At 38.6% G+C, this 16,919-nt stretch overlaps 1 protein-coding gene across 9 annotated transcripts in view; it reads right to left on the bottom strand.

Annotated features, from left to right (window-relative positions):
• DGKI (diacylglycerol kinase iota) overlaps nucleotides 1-16,919 on the bottom strand; it is a 203,213-nt gene that overhangs the window by 95,675 nt on the left and 90,619 nt on the right. For 4 of the 9 annotated variants that reach the window (XM_021552019.4, XM_085568617.1, XM_085568620.1 and 1 more), the window contains exons 7-13: nucleotides 12,291-12,362; nucleotides 11,881-11,997; nucleotides 6,394-6,489; nucleotides 6,018-6,092; nucleotides 4,744-4,839; nucleotides 2,497-2,579; nucleotides 1,144-1,204 (exon numbers count right to left, since the gene is read on the bottom strand). In XM_021552019.4, the coding sequence (XP_021407694.3) occupies nucleotides 1,144-1,204; nucleotides 2,497-2,579; nucleotides 4,744-4,839; nucleotides 6,018-6,092; nucleotides 6,394-6,489; nucleotides 11,881-11,997; nucleotides 12,291-12,362 (600 nt within the window). The remainder of the gene's footprint in view (nucleotides 1-1,143; nucleotides 1,205-2,496; nucleotides 2,580-4,743; nucleotides 4,840-6,017; nucleotides 6,093-6,393; nucleotides 6,490-11,880; nucleotides 11,998-12,290; nucleotides 12,363-16,919) is intronic. The other 5 variants (XM_085568618.1, XM_085568621.1, XM_021552020.3 and 2 more) reach the window with 3 other exon arrangements.

Raw genomic sequence — 16,919 nt, 5'->3', positions numbered from 1 at the left:
AAGGGAAATAGGAAGGTCTGATTCAATGTAGTTATATTCTTCTCTTTTAATATCTTAATGATAATTTTTCCCCTTCCTCAGATGGGAAAGAAAACAGATGGAAACTTTTTTTCAGCTTTTTTTTTTTTCAGCTTTTTCTCAGCTGATGCCTCCTGCTAAAGGTCTGCCTTTCATGTTTCTTAAGGAAAGTTCATCATTCAGCAGCAGTCACGTCTTGTTTTCCCATGTACCAGCAAGGCAGTGGTCTTATCACTGATTGTTTTCTTCATTCTTGCAAGGGAAGCATTGATATTAATAACCCTACCCCTGGGGTTTTAAAATAACCCACAGAAGCTAGAAAAATTCCCCCAGAAATTCAAGCCATAGTGAATTAAGAGAGGGGATTCAGCTCTCTCAAAATAAACCAGCCACCTCTCCAAGCCCTAAATCTAAATAGATACATGTTGTCCAATCACTGCTTCTTGTGAGTAGCAATGCATTTTCCTTACCATACTTACTGCTAAAATTACCATCAAATATATGTTGAGGAACTGAGGCCCCTAGAGATTAAAGGTCAGTTTTTCAAGTGTATGTAGCACTCAGTGGCACAGGCTGGGATTTAAAATATTTTGAAGTACTGGAAAGAGAATGCAGTTATAATAACTCCATTACCACTCCTGACCTTCAGTCCATGAGCTGAAGAGTTTTTCTCCAAATGAAGGTGCACAAATCCTTTCAAGACCTGACCCCATTCACTAATCTATGAACACAGAAATTGTGTTGTAAAGTACTGAACCTGGATCTGCCAGGACCTAGCAGGAAGGAGCAGAAATTAAGTTTTAATGGCTTCCAGACACTAGGTTCACCTTCTAGACCCTCAGATCTAATGTATAGTGTGAGAGACCAGCAAAGTTGTCTTTAACCCTTTTAAGTTGCACAAAAACTTTATGCATAAAGGAAAGAGGGCTTTGGACATGAGAATCTGGCCCCATATATTCACAGGGCAGATGACACAGAAAATTGAAAAATACATATTAGATTTCACAAGTGTAAGATGTGTTGTCTCTCTGCCTCTGCAGGCAGGGTGAGGTGGGAAACCCACCACTGTGAGGAGTTTAATCACTTGGCCAAAGACCATGGCACTGCCAAGTCCCTGCCACCTACCGTCCCATCCCCACCGCACGCCAGGATCCGCAGGTTCGGCACTTTTCTGTACAGCTCCAGCCTGCCCAGGGAGGGAAAGGGGGGGAAAAAGGAAAAAATGTAATAGTAATGCAGACATTTTTAATGCATTTTGCTGAGTGACAGTGTAACCAACACTTAGTGCACTTTCAAATATTAATTAATAAGAATATGAGTAGAGGTGGAAATGTGAAACCACAAGGATGTGAGGCAAGGCCTTCCTCCATGTCAGGCAGCACCTCCTGACAAGTGTTTGATCAGTTTAGCATCTTCCCAGATTTTCATATTCCCTCTAGGGAGGTCAAAATTTTTCATTTTTCCCTTACCCTAAAGCAAACAAATTTAAACACTGAGATTTTAAAACAATATTTAATGTTCTTCATCATGACTTGTTGAGCTACCATTTCTCAGTCTTGTATAATGTGACAGCTTCTTCAACTAGTGACTGTATTTTAACACCACAGAAGGCAAGAATATGTAATAGAGTCTTTCTCTGAATATGTGATCTAAATATCAACAGGAGAGACCAAAAAAAGCACCCACTGAAGTCCTGCTCCTTCTGCTGCAACCCAGAAATCCATAATGAAATGTTTTCTAGCAAAGGGGGAGACATTCACATGTAGAGAGCTGAGTAACCAGAGCACCTAACCCTCCCTTTTCCCATTATGCAGCTCTGAAAAATGTATGTGTAACTTAAAGCTTCTAAACATCATGAGAGAACAGCAGTGCATGTGTTTCTGCAGGAAACACTTGGACTGTTCTTCTACAGGAAAATATTTGATTTTACATTATTACAGTAAAATATTTATAGTAATAATATTTACAAAAACATACAAAACATATTTACAAAATGTGAAAGTAGTTCTGAACAGATGGTTAAGCAAAGCCAGTATCCCCATGTCCAATACCACAGAAGGATGGTTTCTCAGCCCTTGGCAGCAAGAATCAGCCCTTTAAAGAGACATCCTCTCTCTCTTGGAAGAGGTTTGCTCTTCAGTTATTGTCTGGCTAAGCTGAGTTAGCTACTCAATGAGCAGGGACAGTTGTACAGTGCTGTCATGGGGCAGTCTGGAGGCAGTCTCACCCCTCTGGAACGCTCATTCATTAGGGAATGGTCAGGCATTGGGATCCTTGGCAAGCCTGGGAGCCATCTGGACCCAGCTCTCTCTGGACAGAGGGGCAGCTCCTGAACTCTTCTCACAAAAGCCCCCACTGCAGCCAAAACCTGGATATGCAAACCTCACACGGTCAGTTATTCAGCCAAGCTAGATCTTTTCCTGTTTTCCTGACCAGGCCAGAAACAGGGCGAACAGCAATGAAGGCTCCTGTACTTACGCATCTCTCGGCCCTTCCTGAGAGAGGTCAAAGACCTGGCGTGGATTCAAATACCACATAAACATTTGGAGAACCTTGGTGCCCTGGCAAGAGAGAAAAATCAAAGGAAGGGAAGTCATGAGCAGTTTAATGGTTATTGGAAATAATAGCATGCATTATTCACTGTATTTCAACTGCTTTTCTTTTTTTCTGTGCTTTGTAAAGCTAACATAAAACAAGAAGACAAACTAGAAAGTGGCATAGCAAATGATTGCTCTGTGGAATAGCAATCCAGGACGAGGTGCACATGCAGGCATATAGACCAATTTCAACAACACAGATCACAAATGGTCCATTAGAACAGGCAGTTGGGGTCAGACCAAAGGTTCCTCTCCCACAGCAACCTGTTCTCCTGCTTCTCTCCACCTGCAACAAGAAATCTCTGTTATCCCACCTCACCCTTAGCTATCCATGACAGCAAGAAGTTGAACAAGGTTGTAGCCAATGTCTTCATCACATTGAATAGTGTGCTGCCCAATGTCCAAGCAATGACAGTGCTCTGACCTCCACCATCACCATGATCATCATTCATAATTGCAATCTCTGCCATCTAATGAAGCAGGAGTCAAGGCCTTTGTGGGGTACAGCTGCCCCAGTGGTCCCTCACTTTATGCAGTGTGGCCCAGCCCATCACCTAAAGGTATAATTTCCATTTAATTGAACTCTGAGATTCATATTCCCACTTAAATCCCATCCTTCATGTTCTGCCCAGACTCAAAGTGACAGGATCTCTTACTAGTAGAGAGCTAAGAACTGTAACTGTAGAGTTCGTACTCTAATTCAAGAATGCCTTTCAGACATGGCCTGAGGGTACACATCAGGAATTTTCCATAAGGAATCAGCTCTCCCTTCCTAGGAATGGCTCCTCTGCCTGACACCTTTCTTGAAGTGAAGAACTGTGGCAGCAGCTCTCCTGCCACAGAGAGCAGCACACAACTTTCCCAGTCATTGTCCTGAGGAAGACTGTGAGAAGATCAGGGAAAAGAATGATAAAAAATTCTTATCTTCACTTGCTGCACCTGTTGTTGTGAACATGTGGAATGTGTTATGGAGATTTGTTTACCAAAGAGTGGTTCCTTAATTGGCCAATGGGGATGGTGTTTGGATTGAAGGACCAGGTGGGTCCACCTGTATCATGACTGTAAGGGTGATGGGTTTCTTAATAAGCATAGTATAGTAAAGTGATTGATCAGCCTTCTGAGAAGCATGGAGTCAATGCCAATTATTATCCTGCTTGGGCCTGTGGTCACAAAGAACCAAGAAAGCAGTCATAGTACCTAGGAGAAGGTATATGAAGAGAGAAAAATAAATTAAATATTTGCCATAAGTATTCTTCCAGTCTCAGCTGTTTGCAATTCAGAGAACTCTTGAACCAGAGGGAGGTACAGGGCTTGACGGACTTCATTTCCAAATATCTCCTCCAGCCTGTGTAAATGTTTAGCATCCACAACTTCCTAATGCAAGGAGTTTTTCATTGAACTACAGGCTGTGAGAAGAACCAGCATTTTCCTTTTGTTTTCAATCAGTCTAAACAGGTTCATTTGATATCCTCTCTAATTCTAACAGAGGAGAAAATGAGCAGTACCTATACTGCTCTCCATGCTCTGTAGGCCCCTGCTGTATCAATCTTTTCTATTACAAGGCCCTATTTATTGAAAGACACTCAGATTCTTTGATAGTCAAAAAGTGGCAGAACCAGGAAAATATTCACTTGTTAAAGTATTCATTCCGAGAACCCCAAGGAAGAAGTCAGCTGCATTTTAGTCACTGAAACTTGGTGTTTGTGGTACAGTACAAGACCACTAATGATTTTTTTTAGATGCCATAGAAATATGTCATTTCACATTCAGTAATTTCAACAGCCTTTCCTAGCAAAGCTAAACCACTTTTTGGATAAAGTCTAAAAGCTTCACTGGAAACCAGATTTTCTGTGGAAAGATGAAATCTTCTGAAAACCTCCAAACTTTTATTTTAGATTCCTTTCAAGAATCTGAAGACAGGAGTACAACCCCTCAAAATACGCAAGTATCCATTCCAATCATCCAACACTACTGAAGCACAAAGGTCATTCCACAGCAAGGACCCCTTCTAAGGAAGGTCTTCAGGCTTCTTCAGGCATAGAGTCCTTTCTGACTGGCCAAGAAATAGAGTAATTTGCATAAACATTAAACTTAAATTTTGCAATCCAGACCCAGCTGATACTCTTACCTGATTCCCTCCACTTTTAGGATTGACAAAAACCAGCAGTGGCTTCATGAGTGGAGAGGAGATAGGTTTTATCACAAAAGGCCGCCCTTTGTTATCCTGAGAAACAGAAGCAAGAAACAGCTTTAGTACAAACAATGTAAGTTTCTTTGGCAGAGCACACACAGAAGACCCAACCTAGCTCTGGCAAAACTACCTCAGGTACTGGAAATACTAAAGCCAATGCCAATGTGGAGCCCAGCTGAGAGTAATTTATCCAACTGAGACAACAGAATAAAATAAGAGGGGGGAAATAGCATTTCAGGGTAGCTTACAACTGTTTAAAAATTCATTCAAGATTATTTCTGACCCTATTCCCCACAATTAGTCACACAATACTAATAACGTGTCAGAGACAGTGTTATTTCTAACACAGATTTTCCAAAGGAAAATAGAATCACAACAGTTACTTATTCCATTAATTTCATCTAACAGACAAGTTGCATAAATAGTTATTTGCAGATAATCAAATTCTTGGTCTTGCTGCTTTCCCACCTTTGAACAAATGCCACAGATCCAACATGACACATCAATGAGAAAACTATTTGCCTCCCTACTCTCTAGCCCTTGCAGGACACCCCAGAGTCCAGTAATGAGGACACTGTCCTGGACTTTTACAGACACAGATTCCAGTTTCTGGTCTGCAAGAAATGCAAGAAAGGATGTGAAAGCCTTGGCTATGCAGGGGTGAGTCTCCCTCCATCTCTCCCATGAGGCTGTTTGTCTATATAATTAATTTACTGGAAGGATATGGAAGCAAGGTCTTCTATAGACACATTGTAAATAAACCAATAGATCAATAAACTGTTTTCTCTCTCCGTGGTCCAATTTTAATATGAGGTCCTCTGAAGATGACATCCTAAAATGGATCACATCTGGATCACAGCCTTGCATCAGTGGGTTTCATAACCCCAGTTTCACACCCCTGTTCTACTTAGTGGAAACAAAGGATGTGAGCTGAGTATCTTCCATTCCAAGGGAACACTCTCACTAGGGTGCTGGTCTTTCTGGAGTACAGTACATTGTTTCTTGAAAAAATCAACTCAGAAAATAAAACTTTTCATATGAATTTCATCTCTTTTAACAGCATATTCAATATCATGGAATTTCCCAGGGGAAAAATATATTAAACACTTCAGTGGAAAAAAAAGGAAAAAAAAAAAGTCTAAAAACTTCTAAGTCTGTGTTTAGACATTTAAACAAAAGGAGCATGATTTCCAAAGCACAGGAATACCTACTTCATTTCCTCTTTTGCTGGCTTTTCTTTTAAAGGACGTTCTCTTCTTTCGCCGTGTTGAAGCCTTTAAGGAGTTCTACATCCAAAGAATAAAGAATACATGCAAAGCAAAACAAAATTTAGAAGACAGGCCCAGACAGAGCCCCTTTACGAAGCTCTTCCATGCATGTCCACTTGGAGAATGATAAGAGTATCTGGCACATGCTCGAGATTTAAATTACATGCGCTGCATGCTTTACACTTCCACACCACCGTTTATGGAGAAAGCCACACACGGAGACCAGACTGGTGCTTTGGAACCGGAAACTTTCCCACGCTGTGAGGGGGGAGAAAAGATCAGATGCTCCCATAGACTCACATAACACCACATGTTGTACCTGCCAACCCTCCCAAAAGGGGTAGGAGACGCCCGTTTCCCCTTCGGGGCTCCAGTCTCCTGCCCAATCAGGCTCGTCTCCTGGTATGGAGACCACCTGTATAAAGATGTAATAAAAAAACATGATAAATAAGGTATTTTTCATGTTTTTTTGTTTGCTTTTTTTTTTTTTTAAGGAAAGAAAACAACAAGTTTTAGCTCTGGCAACCATTATGACTCAACATAACGTAGGCCACCATGGCATATGATGCTGGCACTGTAGGGTCAGTTCCAGCCTATCAAGAAACTTGTGTGATCATCTGCTAAGGAACAAACTGAATTGCTAATTTTTAAGGATTTAAGAAGGTGTTTGTGGGGTGATTTTTTTTTTTGTTGTGTTTTTAAATAATAACACCACTTAACTACACAACTACACAGGAAAAAAAAAGGTACAAGTGCTTGTATTTTTGCAGAACCTATTAAAATAGAACTTATGTTAAGGTATTCTCCAGGCAGATGACAGTCTGCTCAGTAACATGGAGCAAAAAGGTGTTCTGGTGTGATAAGAACAGTTCAAAAAAAAAAGAAATTTTATTTTTTATTTATTTTAATTCACTAATTGAAGTTATACCTGCAGGAAACCCTAACCATTTCCATAATGGAAATTTTGTCTTATACTAAATACTCCAAATATTTTTGCAGTAATTCAAATTCTAGTCTAACCATCGCCAGGAAATAAAGTAGCATGAAGAATTAGAGGAAAGTTCATTGATTTTTTTTTTTTGTCCTGGATATAAGAGGGAAAGTAAGATTCATTCAGCTCATTTAAAAGTTCTTTTCTGCCCTGACCTTGATCAGATGTGTACCAATAATGAAAGTCAACAAGCAGAGATCATCCAATCTGTAAAAAGTGATGGTTATTCTTAATCCTACTCACTATCCAGCATCAACAGGAATCGCTACTAACTTTTGTTTAATACACATCAACCACTTTCAGAATTTCAAGATTTGAATATGACACGCCAGATACACAAGTTAATGCTTCCACATATCTGAGAAGAAAAACTAAGAGCTATCTAACCGAAATGCCTAAAGGCATTGTCCTCTATCACATAGACTAAGAGAAGCCTGCCATAGAGCACAAGATCCCAAGCCCCCAGCATTTCTGGGGAAGGAAATAGTCTTTTCTTACTGAAAATACTGAAGGCAAGGCAGCTCTGTAGAGCAATAACAGGAATTTGCCCTTTTAGACCGTATTTTGAGAATCCACCTAAAGAAGTGTTCATATGTCCATCATCTTCTCTACTCTGATACAAAGTGATCTTGAAAGCACAATAAACCATAAAGAATGCACTGATTGCCAAGTGTATCAGCAATCCCATCTGCATGTTCTAGTGCTGCCCTACCTCAGGAGTCACATTGACTGCAGGCAAAGGTCTTGATGTCAACAGAAAGATATGGGGGCATTACATTCAAAGCTGCCTCCCATGGGGGCCTTAGCCCACTTCCTCAGGCATTCTCTGCAGGATTCTCCCTGGATTTGTGCAAAACACAGGTCAGAGAGAGGATATCTAGTCTATCCACACTCTTGTTAGTGTGCTGAAAGCTCACACACATACCAAGGATAAAGACAGTTCAGTAAAACTCTGACTAATTATAAAAGAATAATTTAAAGAATGTTTAAATGTACCTAACAGTGGGTTGGGGAAAGGCATACAGCTATATCAAAGAAATAGTTTAAGGCTAAGCCTCCATTCATGATTATAACCATTTTCATTTCCATACTCAAAAAGGCACTAAATGCTGCATCTCTACAATGTTATTTCACCTCTTTTTTCTTTTTTTTTTTTTCAAACATGCCTTCACCTACAGTGTTAACAGAACCTAAAGTTTTGCTACAGTAATTGCAACCACGTGTCCATAGCAGATGAACTGCAAAAAGCTGCTTAAACATAGGCAGGGTTTTTTGCAAACATGCAGCAGAATAACAGCCAAAGAGTATCAGCAGTCTTTGCACACTGAAGTGAAGACATGGATATGTAATATCTTGTTCACAGAACAAGGTAATGAGTGCTTTGTAAACATAAAATGGTATTCAGCAAGGTACCTGATAGCAAAGCATACCTTTAAATGGGCACAATAAGTAAATCCTAACTTCCCTCTAAAGAGGAAACCTCTCCTTTGTGGATGTCATTTTGTCCATCTTCAAAAAGAGATTTTTCATATTGTTGAATGGTCAGTATAGCTCTCAGAAAGCTTAGGGAGATGAACAGAGGAATTGAAGTCCTTCTTGTATGGTGTTGGATGGTGTGAAGGCCATGGACTACCTCAGACAAACCCAATGAAACCTTTCAACCTTTTCCTTCACAACATTTCATCCTCAGTTTTCAAAGGCTTTTAGCACACTGATTTACAAATTACTTTAACAATGAACAGCATCTGGGAAGGTCAATCTTGACCATCTTCTGGTTCTTCTCAAACCACTATCAGACAAGCCAGCTGCACTCAGCAATCAAGGAAATAAAGAAATAAGCCCGGAAATGTAAGTATTCACTAGAACGAGTTCACAGTCCTCAAAGGAGGAGAAGAAAACACCAAGTTTACTCACCTTGAACAGAAAAACCTTGGAATTTTACAGTTACTGCCTTTGTCTTCCCAAACAGAAGACAGATTAAATCAGCAAATCCATCAGTCAGATCCTCTTATCATTTACTTTTCTCCCACAAAACAAGCATATGGCAAGTCCACTGCGACAGCTAACACCCCTTTGGCTACCAAACCTCACCTATATCAAAATACCACCAGTCAGCAAGGGTGACCTGTTGTTTTGAACCCCAGGAAAACAAAGTTGGTATCAAAGCACTGCTAACAATACAGAAATCAGTAGAAAAGTTACAGAAAGTGGCTCACATTACAGATAACATGGAAGAGGTATTGGGAGTTTCCCATTCATGTAAGGAGGTCACTACACATTGGGCTACCACCAATTCCAAAACTGTTTGAACCATTCTGAATATTCTTCATCTTGAAATCAGTTGCTTACAAGAAGCAAAAGCTTCCCATTGAGACCACAGATTGTCAGCATAAATTTGTTTTTAAACAATTAAACTGATGCTTCACTAGCACAACATTTTTGGTAATGAAACAGAGTTTGATCTTTGTGCAAGCCTAATATTTGAAAGGTGGTGACCCATGTTGTACAAAATAAGCATGGGAAAACCATTTTTGTGGCAGTCAAAAAATAAAAAATTGTAAAACAGGGCAAGGTTTTGCTATAAAATGCCATCTTATTTACTTAAAAGAAACCACAAACAAACAGGATGCAGGCACCATGAAAATCAATTTTATATGAGCAGAGAATTCAGTTCAGGTGTTGTCTGTGACCAATGTAAGTAGTTAATTAGAGCTGAGGAAATATTTTATACCCAAAAATCTTTTAGCTATATTTATTCTGACTGTGGAATATGTGAAAAACAGATTGTTGGTTACACATTCATTTTTTTAAATGTGAAATTACAACAATTTGTAAATACTGTGTTTGTACTCTCTGGATCAAGTGATGTGAATATTTCATAGTGTTTACTAAACATTTCTATAGGGTGAAGAGAGTCATAATACATAGAAGTAGAACTGGCCAGAAACAGCAGGAGAGGAAAAATATCTCCTAAGAAAGTAATAAATAAGAAAACAAGACTTATGCCAAAAAATCTGAAAACACATCCAAAAGATGAATCATTATTTTCTAAAGTAATAAGGATGCATTTCCCATAACTCCAATGGGTGCTGTTAGGAAGTCTCATGCACCCATTGTCTGTCTTAAATAAAATTTTGATCTATTTAATGCTCCAGTTACTCAAGATAAGGTTTTGCATGCTACTGACCATGAATTTCAAGGACTGCAGATGTGCTTACAAGTTAATAATCAAGTACTTTTTCTGCACTCATGACTCAGGTACACAAAGCTAACAACTACTTTCTTTTGGCTTAACATTCCAAGCCTTTATTTAAAATATTTTTCCCATAAATTATAATTACCTAGATTAGATTTATTTTTTAATTTGAAGTTTAAAAAAAATAAAGAAAAGAATGCAAATTATCTACAAATATTATAAGGAAGATATCCTGCTTTGGGCAAAAGCCAAAACATGTCAGGGTTTGTTGGGGTTTTTTAACTAAAAATTAGATAAAATAAAATTAAAAGGATTGAAGAAAAACTTATTTTCATAAGGTTAAACATGGATACATCTGTCAAATACCATACAGTTGCTGAAAATTAGCTAAGGATATTAAGTACCTGCCAAGGACTCAAACATTCTTCAACAAAAGAGAAAAAAGTATTTCTCTAGAGAAGACTGAATAAAACAGAGAAAGAAGAGCGTGGGGGAAAGTCTACAAATGGCAAAAAGCCTTTCTTCTCAGAGTGTAGGTGGCTAGGAATCTTACTATGCTCTCTCTTGACCTACAGGAGAAACAGAGGCCTCTTTGTTTGACTTTTTGCTAACTCTACCCTTATATTTCCCCTTCCCTCTGCACCTTGTCTTGAAGAACCAGCTTCCTACTCATGCCCAAATCCGTCACATCCCTAAGCTGGAACTAAAGGCAGTGGCACAATTTAGGCCTCTGGCCTTTTTCTGGTTTCATGGACTACTTTTGTCTTAGTGCCTTGGCTACAGCCTGAACTGCTCAGCTGCTCCTTGACAGCCAGGAGGCAGAGTCAAAAAGCCCAGGTCACATCCCAAGGACGGACTGAAATAAAGAATATTATTCTGAAATACAAATTTAACCAGCATTTCTGACTCCTTGATATGTTCAGTGTTTGCTTCTTTCAGCTCAACTTGGAATAAAAACAAACTTTCAAAGAAAAAGTTATTCTTGCAGATGCGAACCCTCTTTTAATTTTTGGCCAGCTCTCTTTTGGGTATCTTTTTCCCCTGTTGTGTTCAGCAGTGAATTACCCACTCCAAGACCTACCACACCCATCACAAGTTATGTGCTGCTCAATCAGCGGGTGGGTTTGTTTACTGCTGACTGTGCAAGCACTGGTGTAAGACCTGATTCTTTACACATCCATTAAAGGCAAATTCAGAGGGATGCCAGTCCAGACATAGCCAGTTCTTACTGAAGTTCAAGTGGATGTTTGTGAACTTTTTCCCTTTATTTTCTCAGCTCTATTTAATGAAACATGCCTACCACACAGGGGATGTCTTGCAGTATGCTTGCTGAACTCACAGTTACAGGAACAACTCTGAGCTGAATGAGCTCAGAACAAGTCATGTTTGCTGCTAATCATCCCAAACAGGGAAATTTACTGAAGGACTTGATGGAGGGGAAAGAGGATACAGGTTCATAACCACCATGGATGTATGCTGGGTTTCAGGGATAGAGGCAGGGTTGAACAAGCATGCCTTGGTGAAGGAGGACCAAGCAGAGAAGCCAGGCTGGCCCTGCACAGCCAGACAGGCCCTGCACAGCCAGGCAGCTTCAGAAACAGACATCAGCATGCAGTTACCTGAGCTTTCTTCACCTTAATGATCCAGGTGGGAGGCACAATGACAGCAGCATGAGCCCCCAGGGAACATGGCTCCTCAATGTGATGTAGCATGAAACAGGTGACTTTGTTATGAAACTGGAAGAGAGGGAAAGAGTAGAATCAAGAAATACAAAGGGGAAGCCTGGAGAAGAGGGTGATGGTATAAAAACTGGAGCAATATTCCCAATGCCATCATCTTCAAGTCATTCAACATATGGAGATTTAGGACATGTAACTAAAGATTATCTTCCTAAGCCATGCCCTCTTAGAAAAAAAATAAATAAAAATATATAAGCAAAAACAAACCAAGACAAATAAAAGCACAACACCAACAAAACCCCACAATCACTCCTAGTTAAAAGCATTCTCCTGAAATATTTTCCACTTACCGCCAGCTTGCACCAGGAACAACTGATGGCCACAATCTCTTTACTATGGAAGGAGAATTTCTGCTGAAAACCCTAGAATAACCAGGGGGAAAAAATGCATTCAATTCCTCTTGACTATAAGAAAATATATATCTCTAACTCTAGCCAAGTGAGTGTGCTAGGCAAGCAGATTTTTGGTTGATAAACCAATTTCAGGAGATAACAGAGAAGTTTTTGCATTGGGGTATATTCACAAAATCTTTAAAAGTATTTTGGCAAGATTTTTCACTTTTCCTTAAATTTTTTTGTAGTTATAAACAATGGAATAAATAGAGAAGAAATGTCTATTTTATTTTTTTAATGGATTTCTACAGACTTTCAGATTTTCCGTTGAACAAAGTGTTCTGTCATTGCAACCCTGTTTGTTCTAAATATAAACAAGAATTCGAATTTTCCTTTTTTACTACAGAGTAGGATTACCTTTTTTTTTTTTTAATGACAGAACAAAATTAACTACAATGTCTCTCTGGGAATGCTCTAACAGGAGAATGAAGTAATTAAGTTTATAGTTTTATTGAACTGACTCTGATTAAAATCTTTCCAGTAAGTTCCAAAGAAAAATCACTATGTCTTGATTCAGATCTCACAATTGAAATAAATTATTCCTTTGCATTTTTAAAGCAAAAAAAGCCCATCCCATCCAGAAAATGGGATTATTCTCCTAGAGAGGAGCTTCTTTCTATAGAATACAATATGATTTTGCTGTAAATTCTAAGTCTGGAAAAGACAATTGGCTTATATATATATATCCTTCTGCATGCAACACAAGCAACAAAAAATAAGATAGAGTCTGTAATTTTGAGCTGAGTTAAAGGTTATTTTAGTCAGAGAAAAAAATTTATTGGATTGATGGCTGGAAAGATGGAAAGTCCACAATTTCAGTGAACAGTTTGTCAGTTGTCTTTACTGCTTAGATTTTAGATTTGCAGTTGGATCCTTTATTCATGGCCTTCCATCAGTCCTCTACCTCTGTAAGTAGCCCATCACTACCTAGAATTTTCTAATTCAATCTCTCTACCAAGTGATGAATCTGTGAGCCAGGTTTTTAACAAGCTGAGTAATACCTAAATCTGCTACATGCTGGAAAATGCCCAAGACCCAGTGCAAAAAAAAGGTTAGAAACTTCTTTAGTAATGTCTAAAAGATCATTGCCTCACTGATTCTGTTACTGAAGTCCTTTTTTCCCCACAGGGCAAATGAGCCTATTAGTGCTCAGTGAAATGAAAAGGTCAAGCACACCAAGAAGGAAAACTGAATAAACAACCAAAAAAACCATGCAGAGATGCCTTGGTCTTCTGAAGTGAGGGGCTGAGCTACAATCTGTCTATACAGGGTGGCAGGGAACAATTCTATTGATCGTCAGAACAGGAGGAGGCTCTACCTGCCTGCACAGAATGCAGAAGTACATATTGCAGCTTCATCTACAGGTGACCCCAGACTGTACTCAAACCAGTTTGCCACACGGACCTCATCACCAAGACCAACTCCTGAAAAGGCTTGTGTTACCTCTGGCTAGATTTTTGGGGTTTTGTTTCAGTCCTTCCCCTAATGCCTCAGGATTTACATTCTGAGAAATTCAAAGCGTAGATTTTTCATAATGATGGTGATTTGGCATATTCAGGTTTAGCAATGGAGTGTAGTGAAGTGGCTTAACAAAGAAAAGCCGGCCAGATACTTCTGGCTGGGCACATCTTGTCTGCCATTCAGTGTGGGCACAAGAACAGAGCGACTAACTTGATAAAAGTGCTGGAACAGAGGTCTGACACTGGACAAAACACTCTTTCCTCATTTACTTACTCTAGTGCTCACAATGTTTCTAAAAAATCTCACTACTCTTTGTTCCAAAGTGCATTAAAATAAAAATAATTATTTCAGTCCCTCATGGGCACAAAGTGTTTTGGTTTTTTTTCTGCTTCATAACATCAATGGGAAAACCCTTCTATCCCAAAATCTCCAATAATAAAAGTCTAAATTCAGTACATTAATTCCACAGCCCATCAGCTATGCATTTTAAACATATGGACTGAGCAGCTTGTCTGGTTCTGGATAGATCATTTTTCATTTATTTAGTAAGTCATTTGGCTTTTAGGGAATCATTAGAGAAAATTATACAGCAATAAAAACATATTAATGATAAGTAGCAATAAACTACCACTTTCCCTCCTCAAATTGCTTTACAAATGTGAACTAATTCTTCCTAAGGATAAAAGTTTCAGGTAAGATAGCATTTATTTGAAAGCTAGCTTCACAAATAAATTGATAAAATAAACTGTGCACCGTAAATCACAGTGAGATTTGTCAGGGACTATTGGACTGAAACATAGGAACCCTCCATAGAAATCATCTTTCTGCCTTCTCTGAGTGAGAAGAAACACTGAATTTCAGATGTCTTCAATCATGCAAGGAGTTCTTCTGCACCAAATGAGAAATTTTGAGATAGAAAATGACTTTCAGCTTTTTAAAACACCAGCCTAACAGTATATGATTAGCACGGATTCTCCAGTAACCCTCTACAACACATGAAACCTTATGTTGTGAGCTACTCCTGTAGAAATGAACAGTTGTGCACATCATAAAAAATGTACTTGTAGGAAAAGGTCACAAAACCAGCTTGTTTAGGTAATCCAACCAGTCTGAATAGTCTGGATAAAAATACAAATTAACATAGACAGCTGTGCACTACAGTCAGCACATAAGGATTACTAGTTCTGATATGTTTTATTTATATTCACCCAAGTATTTACTATTAAAGGTTATGTTCACAGCAGTGTTAGGGCTACTAATAACATTTTGCAAGTACTTTCCTACAAAAGATTTTCTCTTTTTAGTGTTCTTAGAGATACCATAATGCAGCATAACTGTAGAAGAGCCAGGTATTATTACAACTCAAATACAGACTGCAACAGAAGCACTTGGATGGTGATCTCTGCTAAAATAAGAAAGAACTAGAATGGCCTTTCAAGCACTAGAAATTTCATTACTAACTTTACATGCAGCCCTGCATCAGTCCACAGGCCTTTAAACGGACCAATGACAGAGACACTGTAGATATATACTGCGTCTGTGTGGAAGACATCCTACTCTGGACACCACAGAAGGTAAAAGAAATAATGTTTGTTTAGCATTATGGTCCAAAATGTGCTCTCAGTCTCAGAAAACCCCTCAGCCACTGCTAACTGGAAGCATATGAGAAAAAATTCCCTTTTCATTCATCATTAAGCTTCTATTAGTGCACATAGTTATGAAATGGATGCTGGACCACATGGTCTGAGCATTTTTATGTCATATTACAGAAAGAAAAATATTATCCATATTTCTCTGATGATCTCAGGTGACAAATAGCTAACAGCTACGAAAACATAATTTTTTTTTTCCATGTCTTCAAGAGAAAGAAAAGGATTCTTAAGCATCATGAATGCCATGGCTTGGGAATGCTTAATGGCCTTTTTTTCAAACACAACAGCTATGAAGCATTAGGGAAAAAACTTAATGTGTGACAGGTTTGAAACAAACAAATGTAGTTCTTCTCATAGCATGTTGTTAAGTTCAGGAATTTCTTGCTAAAGGATATTGTAAATGCTACACCTTTACATGAACTCAATGTTCAACAAGGCAAGACAACAGGGAAGTGATTATAATAGACTGTTAACTATAAAGGCATGATATCTGGAAATTCATGAGAGAAGAACAGAAATAGTTTTCTTGGTTACACTGCACATTCCAGGCCCCTTTCCCTGATACCACTTTCTCTATATCATACTTCAGCAATAAATGAGTAACATCACCTTTGGGAAGAAAAGTAAAAACCTAAAGCCTAGACGAGTTTATATAAGCTGTATTTGCACAAGCAAGTAATGTGTAATAGGGTAGCATAGGCTCTGTTAGTACTCGGATTACACACAAGCATTTTCAGATAATTTTACTTTGAATTATCTGCAGTCTGGTCCTGTGGACTGAATTCCCACCAGTAACTGTACAGTGAACTTCCAATTAAGTTTAATCTAAAAGGAATTAAATTCATTTACTACAAGACTGTCTCTCATGTGAACCATTACAAGTGGTGATAACAAGGAAAAATTCCTTCAAACTGCACTTTTGATCTAAGGTTGAACACTGACAGACTCCTGTATACTCTATTTTTCAGGAAGCATCAGCCATGGCACATAATGGCCCACAGAATATAAAGCCACAAGGCTATGCTAAGGACATGGAGTGCATTAATCCCTATCCACTTATGATTTGAAGCATGAGATGAAAACTTGCTTTATTTGAACTGTAATTAATGATCATTAAAATATTTAACCATCCCGTTCCAGGCATGGGGCTATAACACAACAGTGAGATCTACCAGAATCCTTGAGTATTCCATGAATAATACTTTTTTTTATTGCTTTAAAGATACTGTCATTCTGTTTCAATGATAATTTCCATTTTCTTGCAAGACAAAGAATAATAAAGGTGGCTCTTACTTGGAGGTTTTTGAAATGTTATAGTAGAGCACATGCATTTTCCTGTAATAGAAGCCTGCATGGCCAATAAATATAACTGATTTTTTTGTTATAATTTTCTCTAATTTTTTGTTTCCTGGCA

The sequence above is a fragment of the Lonchura striata genome, chromosome 1A (assembly GCF_050655825.1).
Source record: "Lonchura striata isolate lonStrDom1 chromosome 1A, ASM5065582v1, whole genome shotgun sequence".
Taxonomy (NCBI): domain Eukaryota; kingdom Metazoa; phylum Chordata; class Aves; order Passeriformes; family Estrildidae; genus Lonchura; species Lonchura striata.
Note: the sequence above shows the minus strand (reverse complement) of the source record. Positions and strands in the feature narration are given on the sequence as shown.